This window comes from Thunnus maccoyii, chromosome 13 (assembly GCF_910596095.1).
Source record: "Thunnus maccoyii chromosome 13, fThuMac1.1, whole genome shotgun sequence".
NCBI lineage: Eukaryota > Metazoa > Chordata > Actinopteri > Scombriformes > Scombridae > Thunnus > Thunnus maccoyii.
Window position 1 is genome coordinate 21,398,670 of NC_056545.1, and position 20,173 is coordinate 21,418,842.

At 37.1% G+C, this 20,173-nt stretch overlaps 2 protein-coding genes across 3 annotated transcripts; both read right to left on the reverse strand.

Moving 5' to 3' along the window:
• Positions 1 to 1,795: 1,795 nt before the first annotated feature.
• On the reverse strand, positions 1,796 to 6,003 carry LOC121910909 (claudin-15-like). Its single transcript, XM_042432295.1, has 5 exons — positions 5,787 to 6,003; positions 4,248 to 4,412; positions 2,669 to 2,750; positions 2,412 to 2,522; positions 1,796 to 2,318 (listed from the first exon to the last, which is right to left on the reverse strand). The coding sequence occupies exons 1-5, from the start codon at positions 6,001 to 6,003 to the stop codon at positions 2,219 to 2,221; spliced, it is 675 nt and encodes a 224-aa protein (XP_042288229.1). The 3' UTR covers positions 1,796 to 2,218.
• A 4,894-nt stretch (positions 6,004 to 10,897) lies between these two features.
• Positions 10,898 to 17,341, reverse strand: grk1b (G protein-coupled receptor kinase 1 b). Of its 2 annotated transcripts, XM_042431365.1 has the most exons (8): positions 16,905 to 17,341; positions 14,871 to 15,580; positions 13,679 to 13,806; positions 13,196 to 13,353; positions 12,622 to 12,705; positions 12,360 to 12,484; positions 12,029 to 12,230; positions 10,898 to 11,662 (listed from the first exon to the last, which is right to left on the reverse strand). In XM_042431365.1, the coding sequence occupies exons 2-8, from the start codon at positions 15,564 to 15,566 to the stop codon at positions 11,379 to 11,381; spliced, it is 1,677 nt and encodes a 558-aa protein (XP_042287299.1). In that variant the 5' UTR covers positions 15,567 to 15,580; positions 16,905 to 17,341; the 3' UTR covers positions 10,898 to 11,378. The 2 variants fall into 2 exon arrangements, with proteins under 2 accessions (XP_042287299.1, XP_042287298.1); XM_042431364.1 differs by lacking the exon at positions 16,905 to 17,341 and having other exon boundaries at positions 14,871 to 15,985.
• Positions 17,342 to 20,173: the final 2,832 nt, after the last annotated feature.

A 20,173-nucleotide genomic window follows, 5' to 3' on the forward strand; every position in this document is an offset into this window, starting at 1 on the left:
CTACAATAGCTCTTCTGAGGGATCGCACTTGACGGGCTAGCCTTAGCTCCTCATGCATATTAGTGAATCTTGGGCGCCCATGATCGGTTCACCAGTTGTGCTTCCTTGGACCACATTTGGTAGCTACTGACCACTGCATACCAAGAAGAAACTACAAGACCTGCCGTTTTGGAGATGCTGTGACCCAATCTAGTGATCAAAATTTGGCCCTTGTCAAAGTCACTCAGTTTCTTACGCTTGCCCATTTTTCCTGCCTCCAACGCATCAACTTCAAGAACTGGCAGTTCACTTGCTGCCTGATATATCCCACCACTTGACAGGTGCCATTTTATCCAGATAATCAATATTATTCACTTCGCCTGTTAGCGGTTTTAATGTTGTGGCTAATTGGTGTGGTTGTGCTTTATCACATTTGAGTGAAAGAGTGCAAGTTGAACTGTTGTTGCATATTTTAATGGTTCCTAAAAAATGTTTGCATCTTGTATATCAACATTGTGAATATAAAAAGAAAAAAAAGATCTCTTCATCTCTCTCTTAATCAGCAAGTTAGACCAAACCAAATCATCTCTGGATGATCTGTTGATGCTCAGCAAAGAGCTTGTTTCGAATCCGTAGAGAGTAAAAGCAATCCCAGATGTGACACCACATCTTTCCAGCAGATGGCATATTCAACCAGTTTTTTTTTTCTTGGCTAGTTCTTAGTGATCCGTACACTGATGCCTAAAATTTACATTTAAAAAAAGCGTGGTAGATTTGTTATTCCGGGTCTACATGTGTAGTAGTGGACCTAATCAAAGATTGGAGCAAAGGCAGGATTTTGTAGCAACCTTGAGATCAATTATGGATTTATGACAAATAGGATATCTTTATTATCTAAAATAGTGAAAATCATTATCCCTCATTAACATTCATCCATCAACATCCAGATTTTTGTGGAATCACTCACTGAAAATGATATTTATTTGTGTATAAAACATACTAAAAACTACAGGAACATATGTAAAATCACAGATTAGAAAACTATTTGACATATCACTTGAAATATGCACATTTGCCAAAAAAAATGCACAAAACCTAAAGGCTATGTTTCCATTTCTTTCAACCTTGTTACTGAAGTGTTCTGGTTCTGAGGTGGGAGTAAAGTCCCAGGCTGAGACCTCTGGTGTACTGTGATTATAAATTGGTTACAGTTCCATGTTAAAATGACTCTTTATGACTTTTGTACAGTCCAAGTTACAGAGTCAGATATTAGATACCTCTACTTGAGAGCTTTATTTTCTCTAACATCAGCCGGATCATTTATCAAGATTGCGCAGATTTCTCTTGGAAATTGCCGTCTAATAGGATGATTATTCACCACAGTTGACAGCAATATTCTGCATTGTATTTTGTGGAAAGGGGTGCAAACCTCATCTTTCTTTACCAGAGAACCTGAGGCAAGTTCAAGGATGCAAGGTAGATTTAAGGTACAACAAAAGATTATAACACTCTACATACTCACACTAAATGCATATGCTTGAACACAAACAATTAATTGTAAAACAGTTTAAGATGATCTGATGATTAAATAAATCTGACTTACTGTATATGTGTTCCTAGTCAGAGTAAAAAAGTCAGATAAGTTTTTATCTTAAACATTAAAAAAATTATACTGTTGTCAAAGTCATACACCCCCAGAGATCAGAAGACCAGATGCAATTTTCATAACTTTCTTGCAACCTTTTTCTTAAGATCAAGTAATCCTTTGCTATCAATAGGATATAAGCAAGGAAAAGTAAGTAGTGTGAAAACTTGGTTAATGAAAGATATTTCTAGTTTATTGTGATAGAAATGGTCCTGTACTGGGATTCCCTTCACATGCTGGACATGTTACATGTCAATATGTATTTTGTAATCTTGTACTCATTATGTTGCAATTTCTCTTAGTAAGCCCACAGCAAGTTACTGAGGTACATATACGCTGGAATATTGAAGCAGTTTTCACATACATTTCATATACAGCAAATATGTGGCACTAAAAGGTTTAGATAAAGCCGGTAAATCCCCCAAGTCAAATCATGGTTACTTCTGTACAGTGATCATGAGTATGCATTTTCCATTGTAAATACTGCCCTCTCATAGAGCGTTTAGAATAATAAACTGTTTCTTCATTAAACACATAATCCAGCCATTGAATTGACTTTTACCCCATCGGTTTTCCTTCCTTCATAATGACCTTTCAGACATATGCATTTCTTCCATAGTTGCTTGGGACAGACTGAGACATTTCCACAGTTGACAGCACACGTCCTCTGGAAGAGGGCTGATATGGATACGGTCTAATACACAAAAGAATGCTGCAGTTAGTAAGATATGTGCCAATTCTACTATACCCAGTGAATTAATTAAGATATTCAATAACAGATACTCACATTTTCTCATTGGGTGTTTTGATTTTGCAAGCACATATCAGGCATGAACCACCACAAATGGCAAGTGTGGCTGAAGACCAACCGATATACAAGCCCTCTCCGATTTCATATCTGTGATACAATAATATTTAACATGTATCTTATTCTATGTATTATTATTTAGTTCATGGTAAACAATAACATCACTTTGTGCCATTCAGCTATTGTTCAGCTTCTCTAAAGTCAATGAAGTATGGATGCAGTTTGTATTTACTTACTTTGTCCCTGGATAAAACTGGTCAAAGAACTCCTGTGTGATGTTGGCTGCATACCAAGACACAGCAATCATGGTGCACATCCCTACAAAGCACAGACACTTGTTTACTTTTGACAAGAGGAATGTTGGTATAAATGCAAACAACGCACACATTTAAAAAATACATAATGTTGAAACCTGGAGTTTTTAGATTGTAAAGTGATAGCGATGTAAGATGTAAAACTGAATCTGAAACTGATCAAAGGAGCAATTTCTCCTTTAAAATCAACTCTCCTCTATAAGTTATCTTAATAGAATACCATTACTATGTAAATAAAATAAAAATAAAATGTAATATAATTTAAAAGCCTCTCAAATTTGATTACAATTATTACACCCCTCGCTTAGTATTGGTCTTGACAACAACAATTAAATGGCTCATATTTCTTTGTGAATTTGTGTGAATTTCAGGACCTTTTACGGTCAGAGTGTTGTTTTCAGCTGTTTGGCTCTAGAGATGGCAATGCCAAACTGTTACAGATATTCATGGCCCCAGAGAGTGAAGCCCATGTTTCTTTGATGATTCTCCGACCTTTCACCAGCAGATCAAGTTTTTTTTACTTATTCAGTGAAATATCTTTACTTCTACTTGATTGTCATTCATGGTTCCCAGAGGATGAATCTCTCTAACTTTGGGGATCCCCTGAAATTTCCTGCAGCACTACCAGCAGGATGACATTTTGGGTTCAGAGTGAAATGTCTGGACAATTCGAATTGCAATGAAATTTGGTACAGATATATGGTGATGTCCTGACACCACCATAAGGTACACATGTTTTCTTTTTATTGGGATATCTTGAAAACGATTAGTTGAATTGCCATTACATTTCTTACAGATGCCCTTAGATCATGAATTGATTTTGATCCCTTGACCTTTCGTCTAGCGTCATCATCAGGTCAAAATTTCAGTTGGTATACTTTGGTTTATGATGACATACCTGCAAAATTAATGAAATTCCCATTAACCTCAGTTATACTATGTGTTTATTGCAAATTAGCAAGAGTTAGTATGCTAACACGCTAAACTAAGATGGTCAACATAGTAAACATTACTTATTTTCATTATTTATTTGTGGACATACAGGTCCATGATATTCCTTGTCTCCTTTCACTGCATCACTTTTTGTAATATATGTTGTGTGACCTATTTTAACAATTCATAGACCTTTGATAATATCAGGCTTTAGTGCTTGAGCAGGCTTGTTAGATTAGGGATAACCTTTTGAACTGGCGACCCATTTTCTGATAGCTTGTCTTCTGCACACAGAGATTGGAGTATCAGACATGTTTACATCTCCAGGTATTGTGGGTTAAGATGAGGCTTGACTCTTTTTCTGAAATCAATTTCTCATGAGTCCCATGTTTCACAATACTTGCAGAGACTATTTTTCTATTGTTGTAAACTAGCGTCCCGAAACTGGACGATTTCAAGTCATTTCAAAGCGCAGGAGCCTTTCTTCATTACACACCAGAAATATGAAACTTCTGACCAAACATTTTCTCATGCTTGTTTTGTTACATTGCCATTCTGTTGTCTTTACCCTGTAGTAAAAAGAACACTCCTCCAATTGCAGCAATCCTCCCCTTCAGGACGTAGTTTTCTCCTCCTATTTTAGAGCACTGCATTCCTGCAAGAGTAGCCACGAGCCCAAATGTCCCAAACACAATGGCAGCGATCATCAGTGCTCGGGAGGCCTGTATGTATCCTGTTCACAAACATAAAAAATACAATGATGTATTTATTTACAATATGTTCCATACATAGACACAAGAATGTATTTACAATTTAAAAAATTAACAAATTAAATGCATAATTGGATTAGTAATCGTAATGTTGATGCTGATGCTGCAAGCATCATATTTTTCCTATTGCATTAAAAATATGTGCTTTAGCTACCGAGATGACATTCATTGTTGCATCAGTAGCATAACTATGTTGTTGCGATGTGGGTGTGAACCTGCTAGAGGCTCACTAGTATTGTTGCTGGCTTTGTAATCAAAGGCAGAGTCCTATAGCAAACTCTATTTACAAGGATAAAAGGCAAACTCTGTGCAAAACACAACTTCAGCCACAATTCTAGACCAATAATATTTACTTGAACGTATCCAATCATCCAGCATTCTCCAAGAGATAAACCATAGTCACAGTTGTATATACCTCTGTAGTTTCAGTGAAAGGATTCTCACCTGCCTCAGGTTTGATTCCTGACCAATTCATCAACCTTTTCAATCAAAAATTTTATGAAACATAAATATATGTACTATGTTGGAGCTAGAGAGTATATTTCTGCCTGTGATGAGATGGGGGTGTGGCAAAAAATTTAGCTCAGAACTAGGGTGGGTATCCAACCTTGATACTTTCTTAGTACCAAACAAAATGAGAATAGTAGTAGAAAGGTCTGATACATTATTTTGGCTGACACCAAGAAAGCATTCAGAGTTTGCATTTGCCTTACAGCACAGGTTGTTCTGCCAAAGTAGGTAACAGGTTCAAACAAATGCAGTTGGACATTAATATCAGTTCTTAGAAATCGGTTTAAAGTTGATATCACTTTATGAGTGTCAGTTGATCTGAGTTCACTGCGGTTGTGCTTGATTATCCTCTCTCATCTTATATTACCCCTGTTTACTACAGATTACAGAGTTTACTACAGAGTACAATAGAATGCTCCTGATAGGTTTTTAAAGGTACACCAAGATCACATCTAGACCAAGTGGACATGGAGGAAAACAATGGCAAAGACGAATTTCTCAATTGTCGGGTTGGATCCAGTGGTATAAGATTCAGCTTAATTCAGTGTAAATCTCCAGGTCAAACTTTTTTTATTGTATATAACATTATCACCCCTATGCACCTTGAGGATGAACTTTAAGCTTTTTTCTTTTTTTGTAAAATGCTCTGTTACTACAAAACTTATTTTCCCTACACCATTTCTATACTAAGCTGCTTGAAGAGTAAAGTTTTTTTTGTTTGTTATATCACTTCTTCAAAATCCAGTTCCTTGACTGGGTGGATTTGGATTTGAGCCTGATAAGTAGTCATCAATACTTATAAAACAGTTACTGTGTTGGCCACATACCATTAAGTGCAAGCAAAGATGGAAAATCCCGGCAGTTGTGAACTCCTGTAGAGTCAGTTGCACAGGACATCCATAGGTTTTCATAGATGGTTGATGTGGTGATAACGTTACCATCCACTGTAGAGACTTTCCAGTATCGATTTGGAAGGGCAACCCCAACCATCAGCCAGCCAAGAAAGCCCAGGAAGAAGGCAAAAGCTTCCACTATCGCGTTCATATTTCCTTGTTTTATGTGTCCAATCCGTGTAGTGTTATCCAGAGAGAGGAACACTTAAGACAAACGTTGACTCTCAAGCTATCTTCCTGCACAAACGTGTGGATTTGTTTGGCCCCACAGACTCACTGTGCTAGACCAATTCTCGGCAAACCCTGAGCTAAGATGCTCCAGAAAACTAGAGATCAATGATTAATTCCAAATAGTCAACTTATGAGTTTCCCTATTATTCTCAACTCTATTGAACCTTTTCAAAGACTCCAAATGTTTACCCAACTTAAAGGACAACAGAGAGGTGAAGTCCAACCTTCCAACCTGCTTACAAACGTCTATAGACTTAAAGCTATTTGTCACCTTATGATGTTTGCTTTGAACACTGTATCAATAACATCAAACCGTTATTGATGGGATTCAAGTCACGTTTTGGCTCCTCAGTTCACCCTCTGTCCAAGGGATGATGGGAATGTGTGTGGTACTTAGGGGTGAGGGTGCATCACCACATACCGACCCCCAGATGACCAGGTTTGCTGCCCCACAGATAAACCTATTTGCTTGTTTGATAGCTGAGCCCAAAAAAACTGTCTTCATTTATTTTAACTAATTTAGCATTGTTGGTTATCAGGCCTTTATCATGACGAAGAAACCACCATTTTACTTGAAATTTGACTCTGTTCTAAAAGGTGTAGACCTAAACACATTTTTAAAGAGAGTTTTTAATGATGGTGCTGGATTACATTATATTTTTAGGTGTAACCCACACTTAAAAATGAAGCACCACTTCATAACAACTAAGAACAGATTGACTTAAGTGCTTATTAACTGCTTCTCAAATACAGCATGTGATTACCACAGGTAGATTTAGGGTTAATCGAAGTCCACCATCATGGCATTAAATGCAATGGATACAATAAAAAATCAGTGGAAAAATAAGCACCTAAACAGTATACTGATAATCTTATAGCCCTATGATAATGTTTGTGAAGCTTAATGTAATGTAATGTAATTCAGCACGCCAGTACTATATACAGTATGTCTTTGCAAATATCCATAAAGTGGATTTACCTTTTCTGACATAACCTCAACAAAAATAAACTTTTCAAGCTTCACAAACTTTACAGAGCCTCAATCAATCAGAATATGAAGCTGCATTTCACTCAGTATGAAGTTACAGGCTAGAAAATGCATACTCAGCTATTACATACAGCTAAATCATTAGAGAAAAACTGAAAGCACAAATGATAATGTGAAAAATATTAAAATAAGTCCAAGCAGTTTCTTATTAATCACTAGTAACTATCACCTTTTTTAACAGCAGGTATTGATTTAATTAATTTTCTAAGATCCTGAAAAGTATAGGTTGATCACAAATAGATTATTAGACAATAACAACTTCTACTTTTACTTACCTGGGAGAGCAAAAAGGGATGGAAAGTCACGGCAGTTATAGATCCCTGTTGAATCACTTGCACAAGACATCCAGAGATTCTCATAGATTGTGGAGGTTGTAATTACGCTGCCATCTGTGGTGGATTCTTTCCAATACTGATCTTGTAGTGATATGAAAATCAATATCCAGCCTCCAAAACCAAGGAAAAGTGCTATAACCTCAAGGATCTCTTTCATCTTGAAAGTAATTTTCTATTAATAATTAGCAAAACGAATAGATATTGCCTCTGTGAGGAGCTCTATTCGCAACTTCTGTATCTGATATACATTTTGGGAGTGTGAGAACTGCCTCAGGTTTTTTTTTCTCATGCACTCAAACCTGGACTAATTTGAACATTGATTTGTTGGCTGTAGCTACATTATAAGTCTGCTATTCCCGCCCAAAATTGATGACATTTCACATGCCTGGCACGTTACCATAGAAATGTAAGTATACAATGAGCATTTTTTCCCTCTTCTGATTGGCAGAAACAGTTATCACAGCTTTAAACCCATTAACCAAAATGTTTAAATGCACAGGGATCCTTTGGCACTGATTGCTTTGGGGACATTTTACAATTAATTGTTTTATTCAGTGGTAATGTTTTACAAAGCTTCACAAGTGCACTATGGTCATAATTGCAAAATGTGTTATAAAAATATGCATTACTAAATAACTTCATCAGAGAAAGGTTTATCCATGGTGTGAATAATTGGAAAACCTCTTCTGAAGTGATGTTCTTGTTGTAATCTAGGTTTACTCTGTATCATTCTTTTTTTTTGGTTGTTCACATCATTTTGTCTTCCTGCCTGTATTCCCTTTTGAGGAATTGGTAGCTTGTGATTTTAGGCAGGTCATTTCAAGTTCCATTAGCAAATACTTATGGGGAAATACTGAATAGAGGGCAGAGCAAACACTGAAAGCTGTGTAAAAAGCAGTTGGTGGGTGATTTATTGAAGGCAGAAAGTGTCTATATTAGCGTTGGTTAAGCATTAACGAGTCTGAAGCAGGACAAAAGATGCATTCAAATTCTTGCTCTTTGTAAATACATTTCTTATACTGGAGCATATAGATTTAACAATGATGTCTGTTGTGTTGACATAGTACAGTGCTGTGCTATTCTAACATACCCTTATTATTTATCATTGTCTTTATACATTAAGCAACATATGGAGGTGTACATCAAACAGGATTTAGAAGTACTGATGTATATGCAGTACAATAATATATTCACTTTGTATTTACAGTTTCCCAATATTCTGGAGATATTGAAAGCAGAAACATTTATGAGAAACTTCAAACTCGCAGATACAGTCTGTATCTTATCAAAAGTGAATTCTCTACAGCCGACCATTAATCAGAAGCGCAGTTCAAAGTTCTGTCATATACTTGTACTGTATACAATATTGAACAGAGATTCAGGCTTTAACTCATAATCTTTTGTCTGTTAATATTTTATTTCCTTGCCCTTCCCTCAGTCAGCTGAAATATTTATTCAGTTGTGTCCGCATTGACCTCCTTGCTTAAAGGGAAAGTTCACTTAGAACAACCCTCAGAGGGTTTTTGATTTGCAACCTCTGACACTGTTATCACTCGCCATTGAGGTCAGTTAGGAACTGTTGTTGACAGTGAGACACATCAATTACATAACCAAAAACAAATAAATGTTTATATTGTGAACATGATGATTTCAGATATTAGATTTTAAACAATAAGGTAATGCATACAAGGAAAGCTTAGCAGGAAATAGTTGTAACTGGTCGTCCTCACGCAGGTGTGAGGGTGAGGTCATGTTCTTTCCCATTAGACAGAAACATCTTCTGTATTTTAAAGATTTTAAGGTCAATCTGATTTGATTATTAAACTTGGTCTTGGAAGTGTGGTTTGATTGAGAGGTCTGTATTAGTGTCAGGTTAACGCTCAGAAGTTCCCATGAAGACCCAAGTTCTTGAAACTATACATCTTTCTTGTAGTTATTTGACCTAAATAACTAGCAAATGAGAAATAACAAAAGGTGACAAATCTCAAACTTTTACATTGATAAGAGGCTGTCAGCAGAGATGTGTGTAGCAAAAACAAAGTCTTTCTTTTGAAACCATACAAATGACAGATTTGAAATAAAACACCAACCGATAATATTCAAAAGGAGGCTCTTGATTTCCGAATATAAAATTATATAACGTTATCTATACTGGTTTATCCCTGTCCTCCTCTTATAGGGTGTTACTGGCCCAGCTTGTTCATCCTGAATTTTCCCAAAGCACAAGAACACACGGCTGTGTTTGATTTTTAAATTACATGACATTACTTTACAAATGAAATCTTATATGAAAGGAGCAGCTGCTGTAGTGTTATGATTGATGTGATGATGATGCTGCACAATATCTGCAATTAATTAACTGTATTCAGGTACACTATATCAGGAAGTCATCCAAGTACCAAATGACACATGTCTACTGATATTGATCAGTAAATGAAGTGATCTCTCTGGTAGTCAATTAAGATGACTTTCATAATTTAACATCTTACATATTTGACAAGACCTTTGTGCAGTTCTCCACTGAGCTAGATTTGGATTCTGATACATGTGATTCATTCTGATTCATGGTTCAGTTATGTGCTTTCAGTATACACTATTTAAATAGTGTGACGTTGTATTACTTTGCAGAGTCAGTGTTTGTGTACTGTATGTAATAGAGTTTCGGTGAAGGCACTGCTTCAATTCATGGTATAATAAATCAGTATGATTGACTGCTAAGATTACAGCTCTCTCTCTCTCTCTCTCTCTCTCTCTCTCTCTCTCTCTCTCTCTCTCTATGTCTCTCTCTCTCTTTCTCTTTCTCAGCATACCTGACAAAGTTACATAATTAAATATAATCCCACTCTCACCTTTAGTGCTGCATTAATCTCAATGTTACTTTAAGATGAACTTTTAAAGTTAGAGTTGAAATATGCCGTGATTTAATCATTTACACTAACCTTGACCCCCAAAACTGAGCCAATTGAAATAAGCAGGTGTGTTGGTGATTTCAGTCACACATTAGTGTTCAAAATTAACACGTAAGTGCAGAATTAAAGAAGACAATTCCAAAAATCATTCAGAGGGTTCAGGCATAATGTCTTCAAATTTTTAATTTCAAAGACTTTTGTGAGTCATTCCATTTGTAAGGAGCATTTAACGTAGTATTCAAGAAGTGCCTCATTTTCCTTCTCATAGTTAGAAAGGACAATCCAACCTTTTCATGTAAGCTACAACCAGGAGTGAGAAATTCATTTCTGGTAAAATTGACTATTTTAATTTTTCTTCCTTTTTCTTCATGTGTTGATGGCTTGATACAAACACGCTGATGTGGATAGCAGAGCCATGAAGAGAGGAACCAACACATATATTTGTGCTTTGCAACATTTTATTGATTGCTTTTAACTCTATCTACAATATTTGCCTTAATAATTACAATGATACTTTTTGTTATAACATTATATCAACACAGTTGTCTTTAGTCCAAATAATATATATTATATAAATATTGCATCTTTTTTCTATACAAAATAATTTTTATTCAATTTTTATATAATTACTAAACAAAAATATTGACATATGCAAAGATGACAGCGGCCATTATTATTAGTGCAACCATATTTACATTTTCTGTTACATAATATCTTGTGATATATTGATGATATATTATGCTGACACTTCAACAATATTACTGCATAACCATTACAATATAGGTACATATTATTCTGTATTTATATATTTATATATTTATATATGTAAATAGACAAATTTATTCAGTACAACAACAGATTATTGTACAAATTACAGATTATGAGCAAGTGGCACCAAAAGAGCAAATACCAAATCTAGATGTGTTTAATTTCAATAGATATTCTTCACTTAAATTTCTACCTTCCTCCATCTCTCTGCTCGTTTTCTATCAGCTGCCTCAACTCAAAGGAGTACACATCCTCCACCTTTGGCTTCCACAAAGTTCGGGTCGAGGTCACCGGGTAGTTTGCCGTTCTCTCCCCAGATGTTCAGCTCTCCAAACACACCGGTCTCGATCATCTCCTCCTGCCATGGGATTGGGACGTTGCCAGTAGAAAACTCATTGAAGAACTCAGTGTCCTTGTTATCTATGACCACACCTTTGATTGAGCTGAAGACGCCCACATCGTCAATATCTTTGGCATAGACCATCTTAGGATCAGGGACAAATGGTGGTGGTAGCATGCCTTTAGATGGAACACAGAGGACATCAACAATTTAATGTGAGGCAAATACTTGTTTTCTTCGTATTTCAACCCCTTTTGGTGCCATTCATATCTTGAATTTCTTTGGACTCGGTATTCCCTCTTTATTATCTTATCCACTATTCATTAATTCATTCAGAAATATAAATAGATATAGGATATGATAGATGAAATTAATAAGAGATCATAACCTTCACTTAAATTCACAGAGTCAGAGCATAAGGAGCGTGTGTCCTGATGTTTGTTCAAGTTCAAGCTATTACTGCTTAAATAATTTATGAACGTTTTTATCGCAGTGCTTCAACTGATGTATTTTTGCGTGTTGATGATTTTGTAGACATAACCCACCTGCTTCCAGACGGCCCCAGTTTATCTCTTTGAAGAAGGGGTGATTCTTGAGCTCAGCACACTCATTATTCTTGAACCCAAGGCGTTTCTCTGGGTCCTTTTCCAACAGACCTTCACAAAAATCCTTGCACTCTTTGCTAAATTTGGGTGTATATGTAGCCGGATCGTTCAAAATTCTGCGAGTTACCTCTTCATGCTCAACCTAAAGAAAGAGAACATTTTGCAAATGAACGTTGAATGTGAGGTAATTGGCCACCAAGAACTGGCACTGGACAAAAGCAAAAAGGTGATTTGAGGATATTTCTCCCCATAAAAGACATATGTTTTGTACCTTCTCTCCTCGTACTCTAAAGGGCCCTTTGGCTGCGATCATCTCATACACTGTCACTCCAAGAGTAAAATAGTCCACTGTGTAGTCGTAGCGCTTCTTCTGGAGCAGCTCTGGAGCCATGAAGCCTTTATTCATAGACAACACAAATTCATACACAATAACTTGCTTAGAAAAAAATGGTTTACATGATAGTACAGATATTTTTTTTCACAGTGACAATGACCTTTCTACTTCATCTTAAAATATCATTTTGTTCACTTACCTGGAGTTCCTGCATATCCAGAAGTTTTGTCTTTTCCTGGTGGAAGTTCAACAGCCAGACCCAAATCTGACAGGCGAACGTGTCCTGAGTGAGAAGGCTTTGATTACTGAAGTGGCATAATGAGATTAAATAGACCATCAACTATTATGCACAGTAGGTATTAACTCTAAGCGAACATTAATAGAATGCCTGATTAATCCTTGATAAAATCAGTCTGACTGAAACGTCATGTCTATAAAATCTTGAGAGGTCATTTTCATAAAAAAAAATTATATATATTTTTTTTCAATATGTTTTATTTGTAAAGTGTTTTCCTCATATTCTCCTGACCTCGCTGCTCTTTATGATGTGTGTTTAATGTGAAGGCAGTATTTTTGTCCATGTTTAGATCCTGTTGATGTGAGCAAATGCACATTTTTATCCAATCCTCTGAACCAAACCTGCGGTTAGCAGTGCAGCACAGGTTACCATGGTGACTTACACTGACTTATAATAAACCAGTTTCATGAGATAAGCCAGGGTTGAAACCAGAGATGGCTGGTTCACCCACTAATCTTTCTTTCTTTCTTCTCACCTGCATCATCCAGCAGTATATTTTCTGGTTTCAGATCTCTGTAGATGATCCTGTGCTGGTGAAGGTGCTCCAGCCCACAGATGACCTGAGCTGTATAGAAACGTGTTCTCTTCTCATCAAAACCAGGGTTTTTTTCGTCCACATTATACATATGAAACCTGTGAGAGGGAGGAGGATGTTATACAGTATTTTCTGAAGCTTCTGTGAAATTAAGAAAAGTAAAAGAGTGGTAGAAGAAAGAAGAGAAGCTAAGGACTCCTTAAGTTATTCACTGACTTAAAGCATGACGCACGTGAGAGCCTAGTCAGTATATTAGCTGTGAGGTTTATCTGTACTTAGGCTGATTAGTAGAGATGAGTAGAGTGGAATAAGTTCCCATGTTGGCGACTACAGAGACCAGTATGTAGCATGTCATTCAAAGGCACTATCAAGCTATGGATATCAGCTTGTGTGTAAAGCTGTATTTGTGTTTATATGAAGCACCTGAGGTCTCCACCATTCATGATGGTCATAACTAAGCAGAGGTCAGTCTTGGTCTGGAAGGCGTAGGCCAGCGACACGATGAAGCGGCTGTGAACTTTTGCGAGGATGCGCTTCTCCACAATTGCTCCCTAAACACAAATCAGAACATGATTAGTCCAACAAAACCAGGAACATGTAATAACAACTATGAAAGAATCAAAGCCCTATCATATGCAGCTACAGGGGTGTTTTAACTTATTTTGCCTGTTTGCTATAGACATCTTTTGAGGACTCTGTGGGTGTGAACAGACTGCTTGATTGACATCATTCTCACTCATTTGACTTGTCAAACAGTAACCAGTGACCGATTAGTTGCCACATTTCATGTGGGCGTGACTGATACAAAGGTCCTGGTCTGGCCCTATTTTCTCTCACATTTTGACAATGTCATAGCAAGAAAAGCACAGGTACAATTAATTGCACATTTAGAATAGTTGAATTCAACTAAGGCGTTTGGTGTTTATGCATACAGTTCAGGGACCTGGTATTTTAAATGCTGGCTCTCTTGCATGGCTTGCTTGAGGGATTGCAATCATTCTGCAGGTTTTACTCGATGGCACATGGTCAACCACACCTTAGGGATGCTTAGATGGAACTGCCGTCATTAATATTATTGTAATATGTAATATCTGTGCTTTCCCTTCTATAACAAGTAAAAATGTCTGCTGTGAAAAAGGTATATTGTGCATATTGGCTTACTGACACACCTAAATGGAACTAAGCCATCATTAATGTTATTAGTTACACCTGTGATTATCCTGCTCCTACAAGTTCTATCAGAAATAGCTCTACTCTCATTAGTACATAGTATATGAAGGTACAACCTGAGCAGAGGGCTAACCAGCCACAATGGAAAACCCATGTTTTGGTGTGCATGGTCTTTAATGTATTGTATTATGTCTGAGAAGGTGGACTAACTCAAAGAACTTAGTGTTCATTATCCACTGATGCTTTTAAAAGCAGTGGGCTTGAGTCCAGTCTCTATGTCTGGCTCTGAGCTGCTTTGTGAGGTCTTTAAGAGAGTCACAAGCTTCTTTGCATTAGCTGTTGTGGTGAAAAGTAAACCTGTGCCACTCACTGGGGAATATTGTCTCCCATTCTGTTCTTTCTTATATCTATGAGTGGGCCATTAAATGCCCCATCAGTGCTTTACCTCATAGCCTTTACGTTTCTTCAGCCTCTTTTTTTCCAGCTTTTTATTGGCGTACATTTTGCCCGTTGCTTTAGCCTGGCAAGCAAACACTTCCCCGAAACCTCCTTTACCCAGGACCCTGAAGTCCATGAACCACTCCTCATCAACAGGCTGGTTCTCCAACCATTTGAACTGAACATAACGCAGGAAGTACATGCTCTTCTTGAAGCCATCTACGGCCTTCTCCAGGTGTTTGAGCAGTTGTTGCTCGCTCTCTTTAAACAGGTCACCACGGACATTTTTGAAGTCTTCCTTCACTCGAGTGACGGCCTTCTCCTCCAGGAAGCTGCAAAAATTCTTTGATGCTGAGTCATAGTACTTATTGACGATTTTTTGGGCCTTCTGTACTCGGTCCTTTTCTTGACATATGGTGTAGTCTTCGATGTCTTTCCACAGCTGCCCAGCATTCTTATGGGTTGCGTCACTCTCCAGGAACTGTTGGAACAGGCGCTTGCCAATGGGCTGTTTGACACACATGCTGTCAAAGGTCGAGTCTACAGTTGTCTTCATGTGCTCACAATTTCTGATGTGTGGGAGTTTCAGCCTGGCTCGCATCTTCTTGTCACGCATGGCGGCTGCTGCAGCTCCGTCCACGCTACCACGGGCCGAGACATAAGCAGAGTTTGCCACCACCGTCTCCAAACCACCGATGTCCATGGCTGCACCTTTTCCTAGCACACACAAGACCAGTAAATACATCAGTGAAAGTGCTGAAATATGTTTTGCATTCACCAGTTGATTTTACATTGTAACATTGTGTTGTTACAATAGTTATGAGTAAACTGGTCTGTTCCTCTAATTTCCTTCTCTTTCTATTTTAAAAGGGCCATGAATCATCTAGCCCATTTGTTCTGATTAATGGATAAAATTACTTGATTTTTACGGGAGCCTGTCCAATCATTATGACCTATGGGACTCTTTACTCAAAGATCCGATGATAACAGAGTCCCTGGGATGCAATTTGATTTAATCTGCCATTATATTCTACCCTTAATGTTGCTTTTGCTTTATCTTTCTTTCACATTTAACATCCTGTTCCCATAATGGTTGCACCAGCACAATGTTATAATTCAGCTGTTTTCTATCTGATTGTTAAAGTACATTTGATTACTCTGTGTGCAAAATGCCGTAAGCCTAATGACAAAGCCTGATGGATTAAATTCCAGATGAGAAAAATATTCAAAGTGGAAAGGGAATAATGTTGTAATATGCTGCACCCTGCTGTTCAAAAGACAAAAGTTACTGAAGAGGGCATTTTATTTCAGATGCGTCAGACAAGGGATTTGGAGAGCTGCAAGCCCAGGAATGAGAACATTAAGCTCAGACTGAGCAGCCCACAGTCTTTTCACTTCCTCAGCCTGGTTCCTTTCTTTGGGCCAACATATATAGAATATATATGTAATATAAAGTGGATCACTATATAACTGTTAAGTCTTTCTGGGTGCAGACGTACATTTCATGTCATAAGCTGCTCCGTCATGACCTGGTTCAGTGGTAAAGTGATACTATCGGCTGCGTATGTGCTTCCCTGTCTTAACATAATCCAATTAACACTGATTGTTGATACCAGAGATTTATGTATAGACGACTGGCCTCCTTTTTTAATGAAGCTGCACTTTTGGACAATCTTTGAAATATGTTTAAACAGGTGGAATACGTAAACATAACTGATCTCATTGCCTGTAAAATACAACTCTTATAATATCAAAAGAAAAATCTACAATGTGAGGAAATTTACTTAACTTATTAACTTTAACTTTAACTTAACTTCTTAACTAATTCTAAAATATAAAATATTAGTGTAGTGTTATATAGTGTTATATAAAGATTATGAACAAAAATCTGCAGATCTTTACTGACAGAACATTTAACCAATAAATAATATCAGCAATCTGTCGATAAATAGTTTTTCAGCTTATGTTTTATTTAAGAAAGACAAAATTTTACATCCAGATTGATACCATATATAATTAATATTGATATATAAGCACTTACCGAACTTTTTTGCTGTTGCAGTGAGTTAAATGAGGACTTGAAGGCAATAAAGTAAATCCAACTGGGTATCATCCAACATATATTTTCTTCTTTTCTTTGTTCCTTGTTCTTCCATCAACCAGGACAAATAGAAATCATCGTCCCATCAGGGTCTTGAACACACTTTCTTTAAAGTCACTGACTCTCCCCTCTTTCCCCTTGTTCGTGCAGCAGGTGTGGTGAAAAGGTTGGGGCTACAGGTCGAGGTTTAATCTGCACCTGAAATCCTACTTGGCAGTTCATTAGCTGGTGAAGATTACACCCTGATTATCGGACGGAGCAACTTGGCAGAAGCTATTAGTGTAACTAGCAGCGGGAGTGATTACTGATGAGGAATCATGTTCAGAATCACTGGGAACCATTCAATTGTTCAACTCTGAATTCATGATTGGTTTCAAGGAAAGCATGTTTCTCAAACATTTGACAACAAAAGTATGAACCTTCACTCTTAATTGATACAATTCTTTATTGACAACTATCCTACAATCCTTGTACAAGCTATTATATTTTGAACCATGAAGGCGAACATTAATGAAGGCTTATATACATAGTAAAGTAAAATCATCACCATTTTGACTTCATTCAATCTTTTGAGTGACAGTGCAGCTCAGAAGCAGGCTACAGATCGAATGTGGATTATCTGATGTAGGTGTCTAAAAGCACAAAACAGCAGCACAAGCATTTACATAATCTTTGATCCCATGAGCTTGATCGTATGAGAAAATATTGCTTGCATTCACTGAATGCTGCACGTGAACCTGGATCTTTACACATGCAGGAGCAGGGTAGAAAGATATTATGTAGGTACATTTCAGGTGAGCGGATTTAGCCTGTGTTTGAGGAAACGGAGAAGAGGGATTTAGATCATTCAGCTAAAGAGGACTAAAACTGTGCCAAACAGTGGAGAACCCGTTTCAGAGCAGTTTAGCCAATTAGTAATGAGATGGAAATTCACAGATGTCAGTGAATGCCACTGCATTAAACTGTGGTTGTCTCTACAGTTTAACACGTTAAGACAGCTAGGAAGTCATACATGTTTTAATGTGTGCAGCTTTTAAAAAAAAAAAAAACTTGGGCATTTTTAAGATGTCTGGTCTAAATGTGAAAGAAAATACTACACTGTTATGACAGAGTGATCTAGCAAGAGGTTAATTATTTAAGTTAAAACCAGACTGTGCAATATTTTGTGCAAAGGAAGACAAACTGATTGAATGAAGGTAAGATGTTACAAATAGGTGGCTCAATAGAGGAAACTTAGGCCTGTTTAAGTCAATGTCCTGTACTGTGCTACATGCTGGGACTGTTCGAAAGACCCTGAGAAGAAATCCTATTTAAAGGGGTTAGGGGTGAAACAGATTCTACGTTCAAGTCTAATCCAGCTCAGTGACGGAGAACAATCCCACCCACCCAGACAAGGATTTAGGTTTTCAAAGACAGTGATATCTGATATGATCTGATCACTGTCCTGTCATCTACCAAGTCAAAGGTAAGAGCACAGAGGTGTCACTACACCTTTAATCATCTGGAAAAAAAAAAACATAATTCCTCAGTTCCTCTAAAAAATCCATTTCAAACATCGTCTGGGTTTACACTCATTTTTCCTCCATTGCACTGTAGTTTATCATGCTCTGATGGCTTGGCTAAATAATGACCTGTTGGTGTTTTAAAGGCAGGTGGATAAGCCTTTCCTGTTTAATTAATTCAGTGCAAAGTAAAAATCCCATTACATTTGCACACGCTCCGGAGTTGTCAAAATGTCTGTGATCCTCGAGTTGCTGAGCTGTAAGTGCTCTTCAGCTGATTAAACAGAGATGTGGTTAAAAACAGCGCTGGAAGTCACAGTTCCCCCTCAGACAATAATCTCTAATTGAAAGTGATGCTGCTGCTCTGCTGACCTAGTATTCACCTGAACTCACTTCACAGAGTAGAATTTTAATAGAAATACTGGGGGTTGTGTGTCAGTTGAGGCTCAATTGTCATTGTTAAATGTCTTGAAATGCATTTTTAAGTTCACTGTAAATATTCTAGATATATAAATGACCTGAGAAGTTTTTATGTTTTGTTACACTCAATGTCTGAGTGTTTTTAACATAGGGGCTTTTTGAGCAGAGTTCTTCACAGTTTCTAGATGCCTTTTGATTAAGGCACAGTGCTAAAAGATTTTTATTTGTTTTGTCAAACTCTCACTCAGACAATGTTTCCTACACTAAAGCAATAACATGTTGCCTTTTCTGTGAGCTGACCAACACCTGTGAACTCTGATTCTATTACTGCTTTGGTAAAAGCAGCTGTAATGGCAACATCAACCTGCATGTTGCACCAAAAGTTACTTTTATTCTGATACCGGTCAGTGAATAGAGTTATTGTTATTGGCTTGGGTTCATCAGGTACATAAAGATAGATTTCTTTATTTAGATATGAGTCTGCAGTTATAGATACCTTCTACTCAGAAATACGTCCATTTAATGTCACATGTACATTATATACTCGATAATCAAGAAATTTTCTGAAAGAAAGTTATGGGCATGTGGAGATTGTTGAAAGTTATCTTCACCGTACTTTTGAGTCAGACGGGTGCAACAGTTAACAGTTAGGGTTTGAAGCAGATGTTTGAATGTTATCAGAGATGGATGGAATGAGGGAGAAACTCTAAAAAGGATTCAGCTCTGCTCATAGTCGAGCTATCTGTGCTGATAAGCCCCTCTTTAAATCATTTCTGCCTTATGTCTGTTCTAACGGACACTGCAAGTATTTTTTTTAAAACTTTTGCTTTCTCTATTCCAAAAATGACTCCTTAGAAATGTAACCTCAGGGTCTTTATTTTGCACAATTTCATGACTGGAGCTGACCCAAAGAGCAATCTTGATTTTTAGTTTATACATTTCAAAGCCTGCTCCAATATTTTCTCTTGTCCCTTGATATATAAGTCTATTTTTTATGTGTATAAATCAATTTTATAATCGTAAAATAAGTATGCTTATGTAAATTGTAAAAAATAATATATATATTATTTATTATTGTTGTTATTTAAAAGTGATGAAAAGGCATGGCAATGTAATCCATGATTTCGCTCAATAGGATCAAGTGTGGATGTGCCTAGTTTCAGCAGCAGCCTGCGGTCAAATGGGAGAAGATCGAAACCAGTTTCTGATGAGTGTGCCGGTTCCATACACGGATGTATTAGATGAACAGGATTGGTCGTGGCAATATGCCCGCCCATTCATTTAAAA

Bases quoted from the DNA above. Each gene is read 5' to 3' on its own strand.
- grk1b (XM_042431364.1), bottom strand. From the start codon at position 15,608: ATGTATTTACTGGTCTTGTGTGTGCTAGGAAAAGGTGCAGCCATGGAC. The intron at 13,807-14,870 runs GTAAAGCACTGA...ATTTGTGTTTAG, and splicing joins AGAAACGTAAAGGCTATGAG to GGAGCAATTGTGGAGAAGCG. The intron at 13,354-13,678 runs GTGCTTCATATA...TCCCTCTCACAG, and splicing joins ATGAATGGTGGAGACCTCAG to GTTTCATATGTATAATGTGG.
- LOC121910909 (XM_042432295.1), bottom strand. From the start codon at position 6,003: ATGAACGCGATAGTGGAAGCTTTTGCCTTCTTCCTGGGCTTTCTTGGC. The intron at 2,751-4,247 runs GTAAAGACAACA...TGTGCTTTGTAG, and splicing joins AGTGTTCTTTTTACTACAGG to GGATGTGCACCATGATTGCT. The intron at 2,319-2,411 runs GTGAGTATCTGT...TTTGTGTATTAG, and splicing joins AAAACACCCAATGAGAAAAT to ACCGTATCCATATCAGCCCT.